The sequence below is a fragment of the Cetorhinus maximus genome, chromosome 19 (assembly GCF_964194155.1).
Source record: "Cetorhinus maximus chromosome 19, sCetMax3.hap1.1, whole genome shotgun sequence".
NCBI lineage: Eukaryota > Metazoa > Chordata > Chondrichthyes > Lamniformes > Cetorhinidae > Cetorhinus > Cetorhinus maximus.
In genome coordinates, this window is record NC_135897.1 from 83,795,192 (window position 1) to 83,816,405 (window position 21,214).

General features: G+C 42.3%; 1 protein-coding gene across 1 annotated transcript in view; it reads left to right on the forward strand.

Annotated features, from left to right (window-relative positions):
• The window catches only part of eif2a (eukaryotic translation initiation factor 2A), a 45,664-nt gene extending 36,156 nt beyond the window's left edge, over window positions 1-9,508 (forward strand). The window contains exons 11-14 of the mRNA XM_078564265.1: window positions 6,134-6,244; window positions 6,456-6,572; window positions 6,787-6,852; window positions 9,147-9,508. Coding sequence (XP_078420391.1) covers window positions 6,134-6,244; window positions 6,456-6,572; window positions 6,787-6,852; window positions 9,147-9,212 — 360 coding nt within the window. The 3' untranslated portion in view covers window positions 9,213-9,508. The remainder of the gene's footprint in view (window positions 1-6,133; window positions 6,245-6,455; window positions 6,573-6,786; window positions 6,853-9,146) is intronic.
• The last annotated feature ends 11,706 nt before the right edge of the window (window positions 9,509-21,214 follow it).

The following is a 21,214-nucleotide window of genomic DNA, read 5'->3' on the forward strand; positions in this document are numbered from 1 at the left end:
GTGGTAAAGAGTGGGAGAGTTTCCTGGTCGGCCATACTGCAGAAGGCAACAGCAAACCACTGCAGTCCTTTGCCAATCATGGACCAATCCAATGGAAGTCCATGGTCGCCAACACCCTCTTAGTGCTTGGTACCTGAAGGAGGAGGAGGAGCTCAAGTGGACTGAGGAGCTACCTTCTCCCAAACCTGTCTTGTTACATCCGCTATAGGGAATTATTTGTGCAATATATGTTAAAGATGCTAGCAATGAGCTAAATCAATGCATGGGAAGAACTTGCTGCAAACTGTGCCATGTGACAGCACCTCATCCAACAAACCACAACAGAGTTGGAAACTAACCCCATAAACTCTGCTGCGGAGAAGTGCTAAAAGTGGAAGGAGAGAGCGCTGGCTCCAGAACCCCCATTCCTCCGGGCAGCTGTTGTCCTCTCTGCCCAAAGACACCTGACTGCATGGTTGGTCAGCTGAGTCACCCTGAGGACACAGAGATCTTGAAGGCTGGCAGAATTTATCCCTGTTTTAAGGGACGAATGATGACAATGAATGAGCTCAATTTAACTCTAAGTGTGTTAAATTCACAGGACAGTGGGATGGAGATAAATATATATATTTCCATTCAATTCAGGGCATCTCAGCCATGCTGGAGACAGTAGTTTAGTATTCTTGTGTTTGTTCACACATTTTACAGTGGCAACAGTCTTGTTCACTTGTCCAAAAGCATATCACAAGCAATCAAAGTCACTGCTGTAGAGTAACGTAGGAAACATGGCAGCCTTTTTTACACTCAACAAGGTACCACAAAAGGCAATGGGATAATAGGGTATTATAGTATCGTCATCTTCCTGGAGTGGTCAGTCTAGATGAATGATCCAGAGACATGAGTTCAATCCCATCATGGCAGCTGGAGAATTTAAATTCAGTTAATTAAATAGATCTGGAGTTAAAAACTCCAGCCTCATTAATGGTGACCGTGAAAGTACCAGGTTGTCATTAAAAACCCATCTGGTTCACTAATGTCTCTTTGGGAAGAAGATCTGCCATTTGAATTTGGTGTCACCAATATGCAACACCAGACTCTCAGCGATGTGGTTGACTCTTAACTACCTCTGAAGTGGCTCAGCAAGCCTCTCAATTATATCAAACTGCTACAGAAAAGTCAAATAACAATAAAGCAGGATGGACAACCTGGCATCGACCTAGGCACCAGAAACAACAAAAGCAAACCTGCTCAACCTGCCCCACAAACATGAACATCTTGGGACTTGTACCAAAACTGGGAGAGCTGTCCCACAGACAAGTCAAGCAACAGACTGACATAGATATACTCACCGAAACATACCTTACAGCCAAAGTCCCTGATTTCTCCATCACCATCACTATGTCCTGTCCCACTGACAGGAGAGACCCACCAAAGGTGGCAACAGAGTGTATATAATGGGGTAGAGATCTCAACATTTGACTCTGGACCCCATGAAGTTTCATGACATCCAGTCAAACAATGGGCAATGACATCTTTTGCCGATTTTTCTTTTTGTTGTTGTTTTAATCTTTGCTGGGATGTGAGCATCACTGACAAGGCCAGCATTTGTTGCTCATCCCTAACTGTCCCTCAGAAGGTGGTGGTGAGCTACCTTCTTGAACCACTGCAGTCAGAGTGGTGTACAGTGCTCTTAGGAAGAGAGTACCAGGTTTTGACCCAGTGACAGTGCAGGAATGGCAATATAGTTCCAAGTCAGGATGCCATGTCACATGGAAGGGAACTTGCACGTGATGGGGTTCCCATGCATCTGCTGTCCTTGCCCTTCTAGGTGGTAGAGGTCGTGGGTTTGGAAGGTGCTGTCGAAGGAGTCTTGGTGATTACCCTGCCCTCCCTCAGCTAATCAGTACCTCTCTATGTTGAACACCACTTTGAAGAAACACTGAGGGAGGGCACAGAACTTACTCCTGGGTGGGGAACTTCAATGTCCATCACAGAGGGTACACCACTACTGATCAAGCTGGCCAAGTCCTGAAGGACATAACTGCCAGATTGAGCCTACTTTACTATGTACTCACCAATCTACCTGTCGCAGATGCATCTATCCATGATGGTATTGGTAGGAGTGACCACCGCACAGTCTTTGTGAAGATGAAGTTGCATCTTCACACGGAGGACACCCTCACTTGTGTTGTGTGGCCATGCTGAATGGATAGATTCAGAACAGATCCAGCAGCTCAAAACTGGGCATCCATGAGGTGTTGTTAGCCTCATCATCATCATCATCAACAGCAGACATATCCCTCGCTCTACCATTACCATCAAACCAGAGGATCAACCGTGGTTCAATGTGGAGTGTAGAAGAGCATGCCAGGACCAGCACCAGGTATATATAAAAATGAGATGCCTACCTGGTGAACACAGGACTACATGCATGTTAAACAGTGGAAGCAGCATGCTATATTGAGAGCTAAATGATTCCACGACCAGTGGAGCATATCAAAGCTCTGTAATCCTGCCACATTCAGTTGCAAATGGTGGACAATTAAACAACAAACGGAGAAGAAGATTCCATGAACATCCCCATCCTATATGCTGACTGAGTCCAGCACACTAGTGCAAAAGACAAGATAAGGCAACCACCTTCAGCTAGAAGTACTGATTGGATGATCCATCTTGGCCTCCCCCTGAGGACCCCGTTATCATAGATGCCAGTCTTCCGTCAATTTGATTTTCTCAACGTGACATCAAAAAATGGCTGAGCGCACTATGGCAAAGGTTATGAGCCCTAACAACATCCTGGCTGTAGTGCTGAACACTTGTGTTCCAGAACTAGCCACACCTAGCCAAGCTGTTCCAGTACAGTTACAACACTGGAATCTATCTAACAAAGTGGAAAATTGCCCATTTTTTTTCTGTCCACAAAAAGCAAATCAAATTCAATCCTGCCTCTTACAGTCCCATTGATTTACTCTTGGTCATCAACAAAGTGATGGAAGTGTCGGCAACACTGCTACGAAGCGACACTTACTCACCAGTAACCTGCTCAACAGATGCCCAGTTCTGCCAGGAGCACTCGGCTTCAGTCCTCATTACCGGCTTGGTCCAAACGTGGACAAAAGGGCTGAATTCCAATGGCGACGTTTGAGCGACTGCCCTTGACATCAAGGTAGCATTTGACTGAGTACGGTACCGAGGAACACTAGCAAAATTGAAGTCAATGAATGGGCCGAATGGCCTCCTTGTGCTCTGTAACGATTCTGTGACGGGAATCTGGGGAAAGCTCTCCACCAGCTGGAGTCATACCTAGCGCAAAGCAAGATGTTTGTGGTTGAAGGTCTTAGCCCCAGGACATCACTGCTGGAGTTCCACAGGATAGTGTCCTAGGCCCAAGCATTTTCAGCGTCTTCGACAATGACCTTCCTAACGACATAAGGTCAGAAGTAGGGATGTTTGCTGATTATTGCACAGTGTTCAGTACCATTTGCAAGATCTCAGATACTGAAGTAGTCTGTGCCAGCATGCAGCAAGACCTAGACAACATTCAGGCTTGGGTTGATAAATGGTGATAAATATACAAGTTGCACAAGTGGCAGGCTATTACCATTTCCAACAATGTAGCCATCTCCCCATGACATTCAGGTGACGGGGAGATGAGGTTCCACCCTATCCTGGAAGGTCGAATGCAGAAGAGTTATTCTGATTAAGTAAGATTACCCACTAATGTGGGGTAGCCTCGCTTACTTATTCTGCAGTGTCATGCCCTGTACATGCATGAAGATGTAACAAATTTTAAAGCTATATTTTATAAAGTGCACATTAAAAGTTGTTTCAGATGGTTGTAACATGTCATGTGACTTGGCAGTATTCAACTCCAGACAGTCCTGAAACTCAAGCAAATACCCAATTTAAAAAATGACCCATCAGAGCCACTTGTGAAATTCATGCATCTCTTTGGTAAGGGTGCACTGTCAACAGAAAAGATTGACAGACCAGCCAACTCATCTTTGAAATGCACATCTGAAACGCCCTTATATTGTTGAGTATTTCAAAGTCATTTTTTCCCTTCACTTTTGAATTGAAGTAGACTGCAGAAATGTTTTCCTTTATTACAGTGCACTGCATTTTCTTTGTAATGTGAAGATTACTGTCGCAGGCAGCTATTAAGCAAAGTCACGTGATCACTTAATGATAGGGAAGTAAAATCTATTGATTGGAAACAGCCTGCGGAGTCAGGTGATGTAATGCTTTTAGCTCTTGGTTCCTGGATTCATATCCCAGCTCAGACTAATGAGAATGATCATGTCAGCGTTAAAGATTCTATACGACAGAGATACTCGACCTGCAGCACCTGGACCACATGGCAACTCAGTCCTATTTGCGCTTGTATTTCTTACTCACTGGCTTGACCTGTTTGAATTTGGTATTTGTGGAGTAGTCTTTTTAGGCTTGTTACTTCTTAGGTAGATAAATCCTAAATCAGAGCACCCAAGGTTTGTTAGTATCCCTAAAATGAGCTGTGTAAAAATTAATTTGAACACATTCATATGTGAACCACAGAGCTCAGTGAAGCATACCCATATGGCCCACAAAAACTTACAAATCATTCCTAGAAAAGAATGAGTTTGCTAAATGAGGTATAAACTGTTGATTTCACTCAGAGGCTGTCAGATTGATCAGCGGTAAATGGAAAATGAGCCAACTCAAGCAAAGGCTCTATCTTGCTGGCTCCCAGTTCGTAATGGTAATGTTTTATGTAATTAATATGATTTGTGACTCACCCTCTAATTTTAGCCCTCCCTGAGGAAAATGTCTGGCCTGTGCTCACCCTGTCAAATATATTCAAGAGATCAGTAAAAACATAAAAAATAGATGCAGGAATAGGTCATTCGGCCCCTCAATTCATGCTCTGCTGTTCAATAAGATCATGGCTGATCTTTAACCTCAGCTCCACTTCCCACCTAATATCCATATCCCTTGATCCCCTTAAAATCCAAAATTCCATCAATCTCAGCCTTGGGTATACTCAACAACTAAGTATGCCCTGCCTGCTGAAGTAGGGGATTCCAAAGATTCACAATACTCAGTGAATAAGTCCTAAATGGCTGATCCCTTATTCCGAGACTACGACTTCTTGTTCTAGATTTTTGAGCCAGGGGAAACAGCCTCTCAGTGTCGACTTTGTCAAGCTCAGTGGTTCACAAATGCATTTGATAAAAATTGATTTGAATACATCTGTCAAACACTATCGGCGTCTTGGATGTTTCAATAAGATGGCCTCTCATTCTTCAAAAGCCCAAAGAGCAGGGGCCTATTCTACTCAATCTCTCCCTCCAGTAATAATGAGCAAGGAAAAACAATGGTTACCACTGTTCCTTCAAAATGTTTGACTTTCAAAATGAAGAAATGCATATACATTTAAATTTAATAAGAATTAGCTTTGTTGACACTGCTAATACTAGTATTGTCCAGTTTGCTACACAGGTAAAGAAAATCCCTGGTTTTCTATGTTTGCTGATCTCAACTGAGATAATTTACCTTTTTATTCATTCATGGGATGTGGGCGTCGCTGGCTAGGCAAGCATTTATTGCCCATCCCTAATTGCCCTTGAGAAGGTGGTGGTGAGCTGCCTTCTTGAACCGCTGCAGTCCATGTGGTGTAGATACACCCACCGTGCTGTTAGGGAGGGAAAACCTGAATGCATTCGTGCCAGAAATAGAAGAATCACTCAGGTTTTTTGTCAGGTGAGGACAGGTTCTGGCTTAGCAATAATATGGCCAAAGGCCAAATAACCTTCTGAAATTCAATGTCAAACTCTCACATATCCACTTAAGTGAGGTACTGGAGGACTACCTGGTATTGCACCCAGCAAGAATTATCAAGAGGGGAAGGAAAGATGTTGGGTGGATTTAAAATAAATTTGGTAAGAAATGTTGCATAGCCTACTTGAGGTTGAGGAATGGCTCTGTGCTGGGCAACTTTGAATTTTTTAATGGCAAAATGAACATATGTACGTTTGAACCAAAAACTGTTGATGACGGATCTAATAAAGAACAAAAACAAACACGCCATGTACACCTGCAGCTAATACAATGCTTCATGAGGCAGATGGACTGAAATTTGATCTGGTGCATAACTTATTTTCTTTCCCACTAGCACGAAGAAGAGCCACCTCAGAACATGAAACCACAATCTACAGACAAGCAACTTTCAAAAGCCGCTCTAAAAAATCAAAAGAAGCGGGAGGCTCGAAAGGCAGCAAAGCAGGTATTTTTGCATGCTAGCTGAGCATCTATAAAACACCATCGCAATCGCCATTATTTCGACAACTTTTCTTCACACAGCTGCTCCCTGTGGGTGCAAGTTGTTAAGCAAGCAGATAACAACATTGATTTACAAGGGAGGAAAGTGTATGGGACAACTCCCAAACAGGGATTCTTGACGTTAATAACCCTCTTTCCCTGTCCCCCACCTGCAGGAGAGCAAGTCAGAGGTTACACAGGAAGCACCATCTGACCAAGAACCTAGAGCTGTGCAATATTCCGAGGGCCACGGTGACCCAGAAGTTGATAAGAAAATTAAGAACATCAAAAAAGTAAGTTCTTGGGAAGAAATGGGGAAGAGGAACAGCAGCACAAGCTGATGTACATTTGTTGGCATGTTTCTATTTTGATTAGAGAGTTTTTCGCAGAGGGAAGTGCCTGTTTTGCACTTCATTTAATCACAGAAATGGGTTTCTGAAGTTTGTTGGTTACATCTCAAAACCTGTGACTGTTCACCACTTAACAAAAGGACTTCTTTTGTTGCAGAAACTTAAAGCAATTGAACAATTAAAAGAGCAAGAAGCATCTGGAAAGCAACTAGAAAAAAATCAGGTACTAAAAGAAGTTAAAGTTTTACATCTAGGGGCTTGTACACTGCTTGCAGATAACCAAGGACTGAACGATTCTCAGTTTGGTTTCGGTCTTCATTAGGATGTCTCCTAAAGGCCCCTGTTCTCCACCCCAACAAAGTGTCTTAACAGTTTGAGGCACTGGAACAGAAAACCCTAAAATCAAAAGCAGGTTTGTCAGTGTCTGACAGAGAAAACAGGGGTTGGAGTTACCCTTTCTCTATCTCTTCTTAGGCACCCCCCCCGAGATCGAGGATGACTTGCTTCAACTCTGGTTCGATGGGTTCTGAAATGCCTGACAAGTCCAAAGCGCGATCTGAAGACTCTGCTACATGTGGGCAGGTGGCGCTTGAAGGGTTGGGTGGTTGGTTCCTTGCAGGTTTCTGTGGTGCCTCAATTTCACCTCTGAGAGACTTCTTTGGTAACATGCAATGTGTTTGGTGCTTTCCCGAATAAGCCTTCTCCATTTTGGTCAGCCACAAGTCAGGGTCTCCTATGACTCGACGAGTATGTTTTACTCTTTAGGGATGCTTTGAGGACATCCCTAAACTGTTTCCGCTGACCTCCTGGGAGTCTCCTGCCATAACCTAGTTCCGAGTAGAGTAGTTGTTTCAAGAGCCAGGTGTCAGGTATACGAACAACACGTCCTGCCCAGCGTCACTGGTTTTGAGTGACAGTGGCATGCTAATTCCTCATTAGGGTGAGTCAGGCAGGCATGGAGCACTCGTTTCTCACAGTGGGAGTTGCTGAGGTGCCAGTCAAGCTCATTTTTGATGGCGAAGCCCAGCCCATGGCAGTATTGTCCCTTTTCTGGAAGGCCTTCCAGAAAAGGTATATCCGCCACCTTATCCCTTCAGTTGGCCTTCTCCTGCACATTGTGTCTCACTTGGGGCGGCAATGTCGATGTGGAGGCGCCTGAGTTCCAGAGCTATGATGGCGGTGTGGCGCTCAGGTCTGTCACTGTTCAGGTTGTTCATGAGGGTCCTGACATTCCAGGTCCCGAACTTCATTTTGATGATTGGAAGATGCCAGTGCAAGATTTTTGTTAACATGAGATGGTCATTGCACACCGACTGCCATGCAGTCTTGGCAGTCCAATGGCAAGAACATTCCAAGATGATTGGTCCAAGATGATTGGAGGCTAGACTTTGCTGTGAGACACCAGCACGTACTGTGCATAATCATACACAGATGCATATGTAACTTGTGGACAGGAACAGACTGAAGCTGCAAATATCAAAAGTGGCGACACCCAAAATAGGATTAAGTTTGTAGATTAAGTGAATGGGAAAATCCTTGGAAAATGAATTAGCGTGTGGAAAAGTACACGGTCATCCGCTATGCATGTAAAAAGGATTGAACCGCATATTTTCCAAATGGTGAAAAACTAGAAACAGTAGAGGTTCAAAGAGACTTGCGGAGGTCCAGGCATGTAGAACATAAGTAGGAGCAAGAGTAGGCCATTTGGCCCCTCAAGTTTGCTCCACCATTCAATAAGTTTGTGGCTGATTTGATTGTGGCCTGGACTCCCTTATAGATGAAATTAGATCATAAGTCACAACTTATCATGTGTGATCCTAGGGGCAGAGCTTCCATTTTGGGCGCCATTGAGAAATGGTGCCCAAAATCCACTTCAGGTTGCACCAGTTAGGTTGCAGTTTGAGTTTCCACAGAAATTGATTTGCATAATCGCAAAAGTAAAATTTTCCATGAACCAGCTCAATCAAGCAGTGTAATAGAAAGTAATTTTCCATTCTTCAAGTATATGGTTAAAATGTAACTATTATTGGCCCTCCAATTTCCTCCATTGGTAGACATTTATTTTTTTTAATTGTGGTACAACCCCATGGATGCCAGGCATTTTATGTGTGACCTTAAACCAGTCAAGCTTTAATTTGGAGGCGACATTGGTTCTGAATGCAATCTTGTTTTCGCCTAGCATCCACAAAGAAACACTTTCCAACAGGCGTCACTGGTTAGTAACCACAAACATAAACTCTGGTTTATTTTTTCCATCTCTGATCCTGGGATATCAAGATAAAATGAACATGCTATGCCAGCTTGGCTGAGACCAGCTTGTTCTGGGAAGAATAAAGATCAAATCTCATACCTTTCTGGTGTTTAGTTTCAATTCCATGCCAGGTAATTTACCAACTGAGCTTCCGGGGAAGCCAAATCTGACTTTTCTTGATAGGAGCTTTTCTGGCTACCTAGTTATAACTGTATCACTATTATAAACTGTGATTTCTTTTTAACTTCAACTCTCTCTATTTACAGATGGAGAAAATGCAGAAAGAAGATGCTCTTTTGAAGGAGCTAGAAGACCTGGAACTGGGTCTGTAAATATACCCAAAAGGCGCTGGTTTCATGTGCATTGGAAAATTATTTTCATTGTGAAATTTGTGTGATAAAAATCTAAATTCTATGCAATGTAAAAGATTTGGACAGTGTTAAAATAAATTAGTATAAGAGAATAAAAGAAACTGTGTCCTGCCAGTAAAATGTACTTCTTTGGTCCTGTAGTCAAAGATTACCATTTAGCTATTCAATATAAAAGGAACTTGTATTTATATAATGCTTTTTGCAAACTCAGCACATTGCAGTGATTATACAGCCAATAAAGTGTAGTCATTATGTCATGTCAGGGAATGAGGCAATCAATTTGTACACAGCAAGGTCCCACAAACAGTATTGAAATAATGACCAGATAATCTGTTTTGGTTGAGATTTGAGTGTTGGTCAAGACATCATGAAGAACGCTCCAACTCTTCTTCGAATAGTGCCATGGGCTCTTTTATAGCCACCAGAGAGGACAATTGGCACCGAGGATTAGGAAAAGTGGCACTCCCTCAGTACTGCATTATAGTGTCAGTCTAGATGTGCCGAGGTCTCTGTGGTAGTTATTGAACCCTCAACCTTCTGACTCTGAGGCAGGAGTGCTACCACTGAGCCAAGATTGATTCCTTGGCACAAGTTAAGAAAGTTCAGATCTCAACTCAGTGAAAAATTATTTACAAATATTATGTACAATTTTTGTTATTTCAAAGTTTTTTTTTAAGTATTTGATTTATAGATTTTTTTAAAACAAGAATATACCACCTTACATTTACTGGCATCTGCCACTTTATTTTTCCATTCCACTACCTTGTCAATTTCATCTTGCATTTTTGTTTGGCCCTCAGAATTATTTAGTGTGCCTCTATTTTAGTTTCTTCCAAAGGTTTTGCCAAACCCCTCTCAATCCCTGCATACCAAATTTGTTGATATAGACAGTGAACATTAAATATTTTTAAGCCAGAGGTAGATTCTTAACTAACAAGGGAGCCAAAGGTATTGGGGGTAAGCGTGAATATGGAGTTGAGGCCACAATTGGATCAGCCATGATCTTATTGAATAGCAAAGCAGGCTTAAGGGGCCAATTGGCCTACTCCTGCTAATTAATATGTTTGTGAGAATGGAAACAGTCCCAGAACAAAATACAGTGAAATACTGTTATCCACCTCCACCCACCCTTCTACTCTTTGTTTTACCTCTCTATAAACCAGTTCTCCCCCTTCCCATTATTCTATACCCCATTGATTTTCTCCCATAGTCTCTTTCATGGTACTTTGTCAAAGCCTTTCTGAAAGTCCACGTACACCAAATGCACTGTATTTTTTCCCATCTGTCATATCTGTCACCACCTCAATGAACTCTATCAAGCTTGTCAAGTATAATTTTATTTGAAAATTAATGAAAGCTGTATTGGCTGCTTCTAATTATTTTCTGATCATTTAGATATTTAGTGATTGAATCTGTAATTAATAATTCCAAAATGTTCCTATCAGAGATGTTGAAATGACTTAACCTGTGGTTACCCGGGCTAGGTCCATCTGACAAATGTAATATTCCTTCAAGGAAATGACCGAAACTGCATAAATGAATTTTCAAAAGGTTTTTGATGAGGTGCCAGATAGGAGACTCATAACTAAAGTGGAGAAATAAATTCAATATGACAGCATGGGTAGGACATCAGTTAAAGGATAGAAAACACTAGTTGTTAGCAGGAGCTTTTCTACCCAGAGGGACGTGAAATTTAAATCTGAGAAATGGAGAGAGTGATACATTTTAGGAAAGTTAACAAGAGGAAATTCACAGAATCTCAGTGCAGAAGAGGCCATTCGGCCCATCGAATCTTCACCGACACGTGAGAGGTTCTATACAACTCCAACATGACATCCCTACTTTTGTAAGCTATGCCTCGATTGATAAAAGCAAGTGTCCCATATGCCTTTTTCACCACCCCACCAACATGCCCCTCCACCTTGAGATCCAAGGACACACATGCCAAGGTCCCTTTGTTCCTCAGACCTTCCTTGTGTCATGCTGTTCATTGAATACTTCCTAGTCAAATTACTCCTTCCAAAGTGTATCACCTCACATTTTTCAGGGTTAAATTCCTTCTGCCACTTATCTGTCCATTTGACCATCCCGTCTATATCTTCCAGTAGCCCAAGACCCAAACCTCACTGTTAACCACCCGGCCAATCTTTGTGTCATCCGCAAACTTACTAATTCTACCCCCCACATGGTCATCTATGTCGTTTATATAAATGACAAATAATAGGGGACCATAGATCCCCGTGGTACGCCACTGGACATTGGCTTCCAGTCACTAAAGCATCCTTCTGTCATCACCCTCTGTCTCCTACAATTAAGCCAATTTTGAATCCACCTAATCAAATTACCCTGTATCCCATGTGCATTTGCCTTCTTTATAAGTCTCCCATGTGGAACCTTGTCAAAGGCTTTGCTGAAATCAACTTCACTACCCTCATCTACACACTGGTCGTCACCTCAAAAAGTTTAATCAAATTTGTTAGGCATGACCTCCTTCTGACAAAGCTATGCTGTCTATCCCTGATCAAACCTTGCCTCTCCAAGTAAAGATAGATTCTCTCCTTCAGAATTTTCTCCAATAGTTTCCCTACCACTGATGTGAGACTCACTGGCCTGTAGTTCCCTGGCTTATCTCTACAACCCTTCTTAAATAGCGGAACCACATTAGCTGTTCTCCAGTCCTCTGGCACCTCTCCCGTGGCCAGAGAGGAATTAAAAATTTGGGTCAGAGCCCCTGCGATCTCCTCCCTTGCCTCCCTCAGCAGTTTGGGACACAAGTCATCCGGACCTGGAGATTTGTCCACTTTTAAGCCTGCCAACACCTCCAATACCTTGTCACTCCCTATATCAATTTGTTCAAGAACCTCGCAGTCTCTCTCAGAGTTCCATACCTTCATCCTCATTCTCTAGGGTGAAGACGGATGTGAAGTATTCGTTCAACACTCTACTGATATCCTCTGACTCCACCCATAGATTGCCCCTCGGTCCCTAATGAGGCCTACTCTTTCCCTGGTTATCCTCTTCCCATTGATATACTTATGGAATATCTTGGGATTTTCCCTACTTTTACCAGCCAGAGCTTTCTCATATCCCCTCTTTGCTCTCCTCATTGCTTTCTTAAGCTCCACCCTGCACTGTCTGTACTCCACTACTGCCTCCACTGATTTGCTCCCCTTGTACCTGCTAAAAGCCTCTTTTCCTGCTCATCATATCCTGAATATCCCTGGTCATCCATGGTTCTCTGGGCTTGTTACTCCTTCCTATCAACTTAGAGGGAACATGTTGAGCCTGTACCCTCCCCATTTCTTTTTTGAACATCCCCCACTGCTCCTCTGTAGATTTCCCCACAAGTAGCTGTTCCCAGTTTACCTTGGCCAGATCCTGCCTTATTTTACTAAAACCCACTCTCCCCCAATTCAAAACATTTTTATGCAACTTGTCTATTTCTTTGTCCATAACAAACTTAAATTGTACCATGGAAAAACTCAGCAGGTCTGGCAGCATCGGCGGAGAAGTTTTTTGTTTTTAAATTGTAGCATGTTGTGGTCGCTATCACTAAAATGCTCGCCCACCACCACCTCAGCCACCTGTCCGGCTTCATACCCCAGAATTAGGTCCAGCAATGCGCCATCCCTTGTTGGACCCTCTACCTATTGACCTAAAAAGTTCTCCTGTACACATTTCAAGAAATCCACTCCATCCAAGCCCTTAACACTATGTCTATCCCAATTAATGTTGGGAAAGTTGAAATCACCTAATATAATTACCCTATTGTTATTGTTTTTACACACCTCCGCAAATTGTGCACATATTTGCTCCTCAATTTCCCACTGACTATCTGGAGGTCTATAATAAACACCTAACAATGTAGCTGCCCCTTTTTTATTCCTAAGCTCTGCCCACAAAGCTTCATTCGATGCCCCATCCAAGATATCATCTCTCCTTACTGCGGTAACTGACTCCTTAACTAATAATGCAATACCTCCTCCTCTTTTATCCCCTCCCCTGTCTCGCCTGAAGATTCTATATCCTGGAATGTTGAGCTGCCAACCCTGCCCCTCCCTCAACCACATCTCAGTGATGGCTACTAGATCACAATTCCTCGTGTCAATCTTCACCCTTAACTCATCCATTTTGCCTGTAATACTCCTGGCATTAAAGTAGAGCCCATCCAGCCTTGTCTTAATCCCTTGAAACTTAATGCAGCTGTACTCCCTCTGACTTGATTGTTTTACTGTGTTATCATGTGTTCCTATTCTGCTAACATTCTGTGTCCCCTCCCCCTGCTGAATTAGTTTAAACTCCTCCCAACAGCACTAGCAAACCCGCCCGCAAGGATTTTAGTCCCGCTTTGGTTCAGATGTAGACTGTCCCGCTACTTCAGGTCTCATCTTCCCCAGAAACGGTCCCAATGATCCAGGAATCTAAAACCCTCCCTCCTGCACCAACTCTTAAGCTACGTATTCAACTGTGCTATTCTCCTATTTCTAGCTCGCTAGCATGTGGCACTAGGAGTAATCCAGAGGTTACAACCCGAGAGGTCTTGCTTTTTAGTCTGCTGCCTAACTCCCTGAATTCTTGATGCAAGACCTCATCCCTCTTTCTACCTATGTCATTGGTACCAACATGTACCATGACCTCTGCCTTATCACCCTCCCCCTTCAGAATGCCCTGCAGCCGTTCAGTGACATCCCGGACCCTGGCACCAGGGAGGCAACACACCATCCTGGAGTCACATTGATGGCCACAGCAGTGCCTATCTGTTCCCCTGACTATAGAACCCCCTATTACTATTGCTCTTCCTCCCCTCCTGTACAGACAGGCTGCTTATGGTGCCAGAAGCTTGGCTCTGTCTGCACTACCTGGAGGAACCAGCACCCTCATCAGCCTCCAAAATGGAATACCGATTTGCGAACAGGACCCCAGGGGACTTCTGAACTACCTGCCTGTTTCTCTTGGACTGCCTGGTGGTCACCCATTCCCTTCCTCAAGTCCCTTCAGCTGCAGTGTTGACCACCTCTCTAAATGTGCTATCCACGATGCTCTCAGACTCCCGGATGCTCCACAGTGTCCCCAGTTGCCGTTCCAGCTCTGAAACCCGAGCTTCCAGGAGCTGCAGCTGGACACACTTCCTGCACACATGCTGGTCCCGGGCACTGGAAATGTTTCCGGCTTCCCACATGGAGGACAAGGAGCATGCCACGGCTTTGAGCTCTCCTGCCATGACTTATCCCTTTAAATTAAACCTTTTAAATCAATTACGCTAGGGCCCTTCTTTCCTGATCCTCGTTACTACAGAATATACAAACTATAAACCACAAAAAGACCTGAAACTATAAGCGATAAAAGTAGTAAATACTTATCCGACCTTACCCAATACTTACCAGTCATTCCATTCCCTTGTAGCCTCTACTGCTGCAGCAGGGCAAGACCACTCTCTGAAGATTTAAGAAGTTGGATAGCAAATTGCCTATACCCACACTCACTCTGGGTGTGTCTCACTCACTATGAACTCTCTCCCCTGTTCGTGTGCTTCTAAATAGTCCCTTTCTTAAATAGAGCTGAGGTGACTCACACTGGTTAAGCTTCAAATAGTAATTAACACCTATTCAGGCCCTAATCAGGCTTCAGGTGATTGACAGTTAACTGTCACACAGTCAGCTGAGTCAGCTACCTTACCAACCTTTTAACTAGACTACTGAACTTACAAAAATTAAAGAGAAAGACCAGTTCAAGTCCCACTGTGCACCAAATTGCCAATACCCACACTCACTCTGGCTGTGTCACTCAGGATAAGGTCTCTTCCCTGCTTGAGTGCAAGCATTCCAGTCGATAAAGTTTTAGGAGGAACAGAGAGGCTTGGGAGCTGGTATATGCAAATCTTTAAAAGGGAGAGGAAAGTTTTTTTTTGAATAAATGGATCCTATGTTTTATAAGTATAGGAAAGAATATAAAGCAAAAGGGTAATGCTAAAGCTATACAAATGGAACAGCTAGACTGCTGTATCCAGTTTTTAGGGCACCCTAGTTTAGGAAGGCTATCAAGACCACAGCAAGGGTATAGAAGGGATTGATTAAGATTAAAGGATATTGTCAATGTAGATGTGAAACTGGCTCCATATTTACAAATTATGTCGCTAAGATGCAGCATGTGGATGAGGGACAAAGGGAGACAAGGATGGTGCCTCAGGACACATTCAACGGGACAGGTGAAATTGGAACCCAGCCTCAGGCCACAAAGTACAAACTATAATGTGTATGTATAATGGAGCAAGTTCATTGGGTTGAATGGCGTATACAAGTTCTTGTATAACACATGCAGGCTACAATTTCATGTTAAAAGAGGAAAATCGGTTGCATTCTTTTACAGACATGCCCATTTTTCTGATTATTGCTGAGTTCAAATGATCCTGGGCACAGACACAGGAAACGCTCCCCTAATTGTGTTCAAGTCCTGGAGTGAAGATTGAACTTGCAACCTTCTGACAGACAAGAGTACTACCAACAGAGCCAAATAGAGGGTTGTTACATATCCATGTATTTTTTGAAATGGTTTTTAAACCACTAGGTGATACGATAGTTCAAGATTCGCACGACCTTATGTAAGTTACAATGGTCTAGTGTATGAGTGAAATCATATTGAATAACTAACATGCAGCATCAGCTTCATTTGAATGGTAGCAGTCTTGCTTAAAGCAGTAAGGTTTAGCATTCAAACTCTGCTTGAGGTTAACACTTGTGCAGTACTGTGGGTATGTTGGGCTATTGGATGTCCCTATCTATCGTGGTGGTTAAAGCAGATATTGAGGATCCCATGCCAATACAAAGAAGTCCTCCTGCTGTACTGGCTAACATTCCTTCTTAGTGACACTTATGAACTCTCTCCTCTATCCCCACCCGCTTTTTCCAATAATTTATATATATTTTTCTTTTCCCACATATTTCCATTATTTTTAAATGTATTTCCATCCATGTTTTATCTCTACCTTTTAGCCTATTTCGATCCCTTCCCCCCACCCCACCCCTACTAGGGCTATCTGTCCCTTGCTCGTCCTGCTTTCTACCCTTAATGTCACCATTAGCACATTTCTTAGCTAATATCACCACCGTCAACATCCCTTTGTCCTTTTGTCTATGACATCTTATGGCAATCTCCACCTATCACTGGCTCTCTATCCAGCTCTACCTGTCCCACTCCCCCATTTAACCAGCTTATATTTCACCTCTTTTCTTTTTTTCCTTGAGGAGTCATATGGACTTGAAACGTTAACTGTATTCCTCTCCGCAGATGCTGTCAGACCTGCTGACTTTCTCCAGGTATTTTTGTTTTTGTTTCAGATTTCCAGCATCCGCAGTTTTTTGCTTTTATCCTTCTTAGTGATGCTACTCAAGTGCATGTTCATTTTTTTCCCCCCCAGTTACTACCAATACATAAAACAGAATCACTGGTTATTCACCTCTTTGCTGCTTAAGGGAGGGATAGTGATTCAGCCTTAGAGTGGACGGTCCCTTTATCCACTGTTTCATCAGTGGAACCAAGCCTCTTTGTGTAATTTACCTTCCTCATTGGCTTTCCTGAACCATGCACAATTCCTAGCCATGAATGACGCCCGATTCCAGGCTCTTGTCACTATCATAGTCAAACCAGCTGCATGAGCGGATCCCTGCCTGAACTGGGTGTCTCACCCAGTAACTTTCCCATCACTTCAATAAGTATCTTTCTTTCATTCTGCCGCTGTCGAGGGAAAGCTAAATAAAGAAATGAGATGGAAAGGAATTGAAAGATATGTTGGTGCAGTGAGATGAAGTAAGGCATGTGGAGCATAAACTCTGAGCATAGACCTGCCCAGCTGAATAGCCTGTTTTTGTGTTGTAAGTTCTATGCAAGTCTTTACAGCATTGTAGCTTAGTTTGGTGATTCAGAATGTTGAGGGTTGCAATCTACATCCCACTATTGCATGGTTTCTGCAGATTTTTAGATTGGAAAATGCAGAGTCGCAGAATGCTCATTGACTAATGCAGTATTTTGGAAAAATAAAATCACTCAACTAATGATTCATTAATAAAAATAAGTCTGGGGGAAAGATGATTCCTGCTGAAGGACTTCTCCTGTGAAATGCATGTTGAATGAGAACGGGGTTGGATTTTTCTGTGCCCTCATAGTCCAGTAACCTCCTGACCTACACTCTAGGCAGACTTGAGAAGTGCTGACATGTGAAGTGAAGCCACTTAGCTGAGCTACTGGATGGAAGTTGGCCACTGGCCACGTTGAGGTCAGCAATGTTAGGAGAGAAGCAGGGGGAAATATATGAAGGGACCATGGTTAGAGGTTATTCCCCAGAGTTAAAATTGATGTGATAAAAGTTTAGGGCATTCTGGAATTGAGAATCTCAGTTTTAGCAATCCAAATACTACCAGCAGAATTTCAACACATCACTTCCAAACAAAAGTCCTGTATATACCAGGAAGAGAGAGTTTTTGGTTTATAAAAATTGAATCAAAATTCAGTGTAATATCTTAGTGAATACATCCATCTCATGTCCCGAACAATTCATCCTTTAGACATTAACAGAATGAGCACACCTATGCTGTTCTCATTCTATGAATAAAGGTTCAAAACTGCTTGTCACAAATTTATGCTCTGTGCTTTATTACACTCAGTTTTACTTCAATTTTGCTTTACTAAACAAAAAATAAAGTCCTGATCCATAAACTATGGATTTGGTGCAACCAAGAGAAAAGGCTACTAGAGCTTTGAAAATCACAAAGTCGAACCACTCCAAACTCGAGAGATGTATTTGCATATTCAAAATATTTGAAGGAAAGTGTAACAGTGCCATTTTTAATTGTGCAACAAATGTGAAGAAGCTGTTCCCATCAATGAGACAGGTCAGGCAAGTCTTTGATTGTTGCTGACAGGTTTGCAAGTTTGAAGTGGAGTTTTATTCCCATGATGTTGGTCGACTTCCATCAGCTGGTCTTCTGAAAACCAATGATGAACTCATTCCATGATTGGTTGCAGGTTGCAAAATTACCAGAATCCTTCAAAGAAACAAGTGCTACCAGACCAGAGAAGTTTTTATTTATTTATTTATTAATTCACAAGACATGGGCTTCACTAACAAGGGTATCATTTATTGCCCATCACTAACTGCCCTTGAGAAGGTGGTGGTGAGCCTGCAAGTTCCTCTCCAAGCCGCACAGCACCCTGACTTGGAAATATAACACTGTTCTTCACTATCGCTGGGTCAGAGACTTGGAACTCCATTCCTAACAGCACTGTAGGTGTGCCTACATCACATGGACTGAGGTGGTTGTTACAGACCATGATAGGAGGAGTGCACAGTTAATTCTAGCCCCACTTCTCCACAGACTGCAACAATAATTTAAATGTTTAGTTCACCCACAAAACTGGCCAATTGTTACCCTTCAATACTGTTGTTCCCAGCATAAAAAAGGCTCTAACCAGGCTTCTTTCAGTAAACACAAAAACAGTTTTATTATAAAACAAGCTACATTTCTAAGACAAGTTTAATAGACTGGTTAACATGCAAGTTGTAGTTTCGAAGTGTAACAATTTTCCCCTGTTTAAAAACAGATATTCACACACACACAAACAGGACAAAACAAACAGTCCCATGCAGAGCCTGGAGTACAGGGAAGTTTCTTTTAAAAGGATAAAATTTGAAGAGATCTCAACGCTGTTGATCTAACACAATCCTGGTCACAATAGGTCTGGAAGTTCCTTCAGATAGATTTTTTGGTGAAGCTGTCCTTGATGACTCTTACTTATCACAACTTTGCAAACTCTCAAAAAAACAGATGTGTTATTCTGATGAGACGTTTCTGAGGAAAGTTTAACACAAAGGTGGGGCAGAGAGAGGGAAAAAGAGAGTCTTTTTCTGGCAACTTGCTTCTACGGCATTCACACACTCACTCTGACTGACAGTCTTTTAGACTAAGATGTTCAAAGAATACTTCTCTTTGGCCAGGTGTTTTTAAACCAAGCAGCAAGTGTCTTCAGCCTGGCAACAGCATTTCTTTAGTAACTTAGATGTACAAAGTATCTCTTCTCTCTCCATGTGTTCCCTGCCAGATATCTAACAACCCATGTCTTTTTTCTTAATAATAGCATACTCACGGCCCCAAAATAACATTGCAAAGTTTTAAAAATAACTTAGGAGAAAGAATGTCCAAAATTCAATGTCCTTCAAATTTTCCAAAAAACGGGTTCCTCACATGCCCCCACCCGCAATAAATGAAACGCCATTTTCAAATGTGTTTCATTACAAAACATATACAATATGTTTTACATATACAATATATATGTAAAAATTTTAAACATGCATTCACCCATTCCCACTCCTTATACGGAATCTCTGTATAAGTTCTGATCTTTTGATTTCTATATTAAAGTAACAAAAATTACACCCTGGATAACACATCAGCAATTACGTTATCTTTTCCAGCAATATGGACAACCTTCAAGTTATAAGGCTGTCACAGCAAACTCTATTAAAACAGTCTGGCATTTTGAGTCTTAAACTTTTCTATAAAGGTGAAGGAATTATGGTCAGCATATATAAGGGTTTCTTTGCAGCCATGACAGACATATATCTCAAAACGTTTTAGAGCCAGTAATAATCACAGGGTTTCCTTTTCTATGGTAGAATATCTTTTTGATGCTGATTTAATGTATTAGAAAAGTATCACACTGGCTTTTCTACGTGTGATTCATCTTCTTGTAATAAGACTGCACCCACCCCCAAGTCATTGGCATCAATTACCACCTTGAAGGGTTTAGTGATGTTAGGGGCAGCCAATACCAGTTCAGTTAAGTGATTTTTCAACATGTTGGATTTTTCTTCTACCTGAGCCTGTTTCTCGGGCTTAAACAATGAGGGTGTTGTTTTATAGGAGAAGCTCCCTACATCCACATCATGCGTGGCTAAAGTTGTACATCCTGGTTCATCCCTGCAGATTATTTTGAATTTTGTAAGTAACCTCTCTAGATCTTCTACCTCTAAGCATTTATACCCAAACTACTCATTGCGTTTTGAAAAATTTTAGACATAAAATTGGAACCTTGATCTGACTGGATCTCCATCAATAATCCATATCTAGTAAAAAAGTTAGGTTAACTTCTCTACTATGACCTTTGCTGTAATTGTTCTCAAAGGGATAGCCTCTGGGAATCGAGTTGCCATTTCGATAATATTAAGGATATATTGGTGTCCCACTTTCGTGCTCGGTAACGGTCCCACACCATCTACTAACACCCTAGTAAGCGGTTCTCCTAAAGTTGATATGGGGATTAAAGGTGCTGGTTTGATTGTAAGTTGTGATTTTCTCACATCTGGCACATATGGCATGTTTTACAAAACTGCACCACGTCCCTGTAAAGATCTGGCCAGTAAAAATGTTGCACATGCATGGTCTTTCAGATCCCTAAATGTCCGGCCATAGGAATCTCATGAGTTACCCTTAATATTTCCTGATGATATTTGGGCGGTACCACTACCTGACGAACAACTGTGCATTCTTCATCCGCAGGTCTGTGAGGAGGTCTCCACTTCCTCATCAGAATCCCACTTTTAATATAATAGCATTCCAGAACCCCTTCTGCTTCAGCTTCAGTTTGAGCTGATTATGCCACTTTACTTAACTCTGAATTGGCTTGCTGAGCCACAATCAGAGACAACTTACTGAACGTTTCCTTTGGATTGTCCAAATCCACAAAGAAAGCCAAGTACCTGTTTGTGGTGCCAATTTTACCTCTGATGATGCAACTTGTTTAGCCATTGCTCGGGTTACTACACAAGGAAAAATTCCTGAAACGTTTTCCTGCAACTGCTCTGTCTCCTTGACTTCACTTGGTCTTTCCATAACTACTGGAGAAGCTACTACTTTCGCCCCAGCCAAATCATTTCCGAGGAGCAAGTTAACTCCATCTACAGTCAAACAATG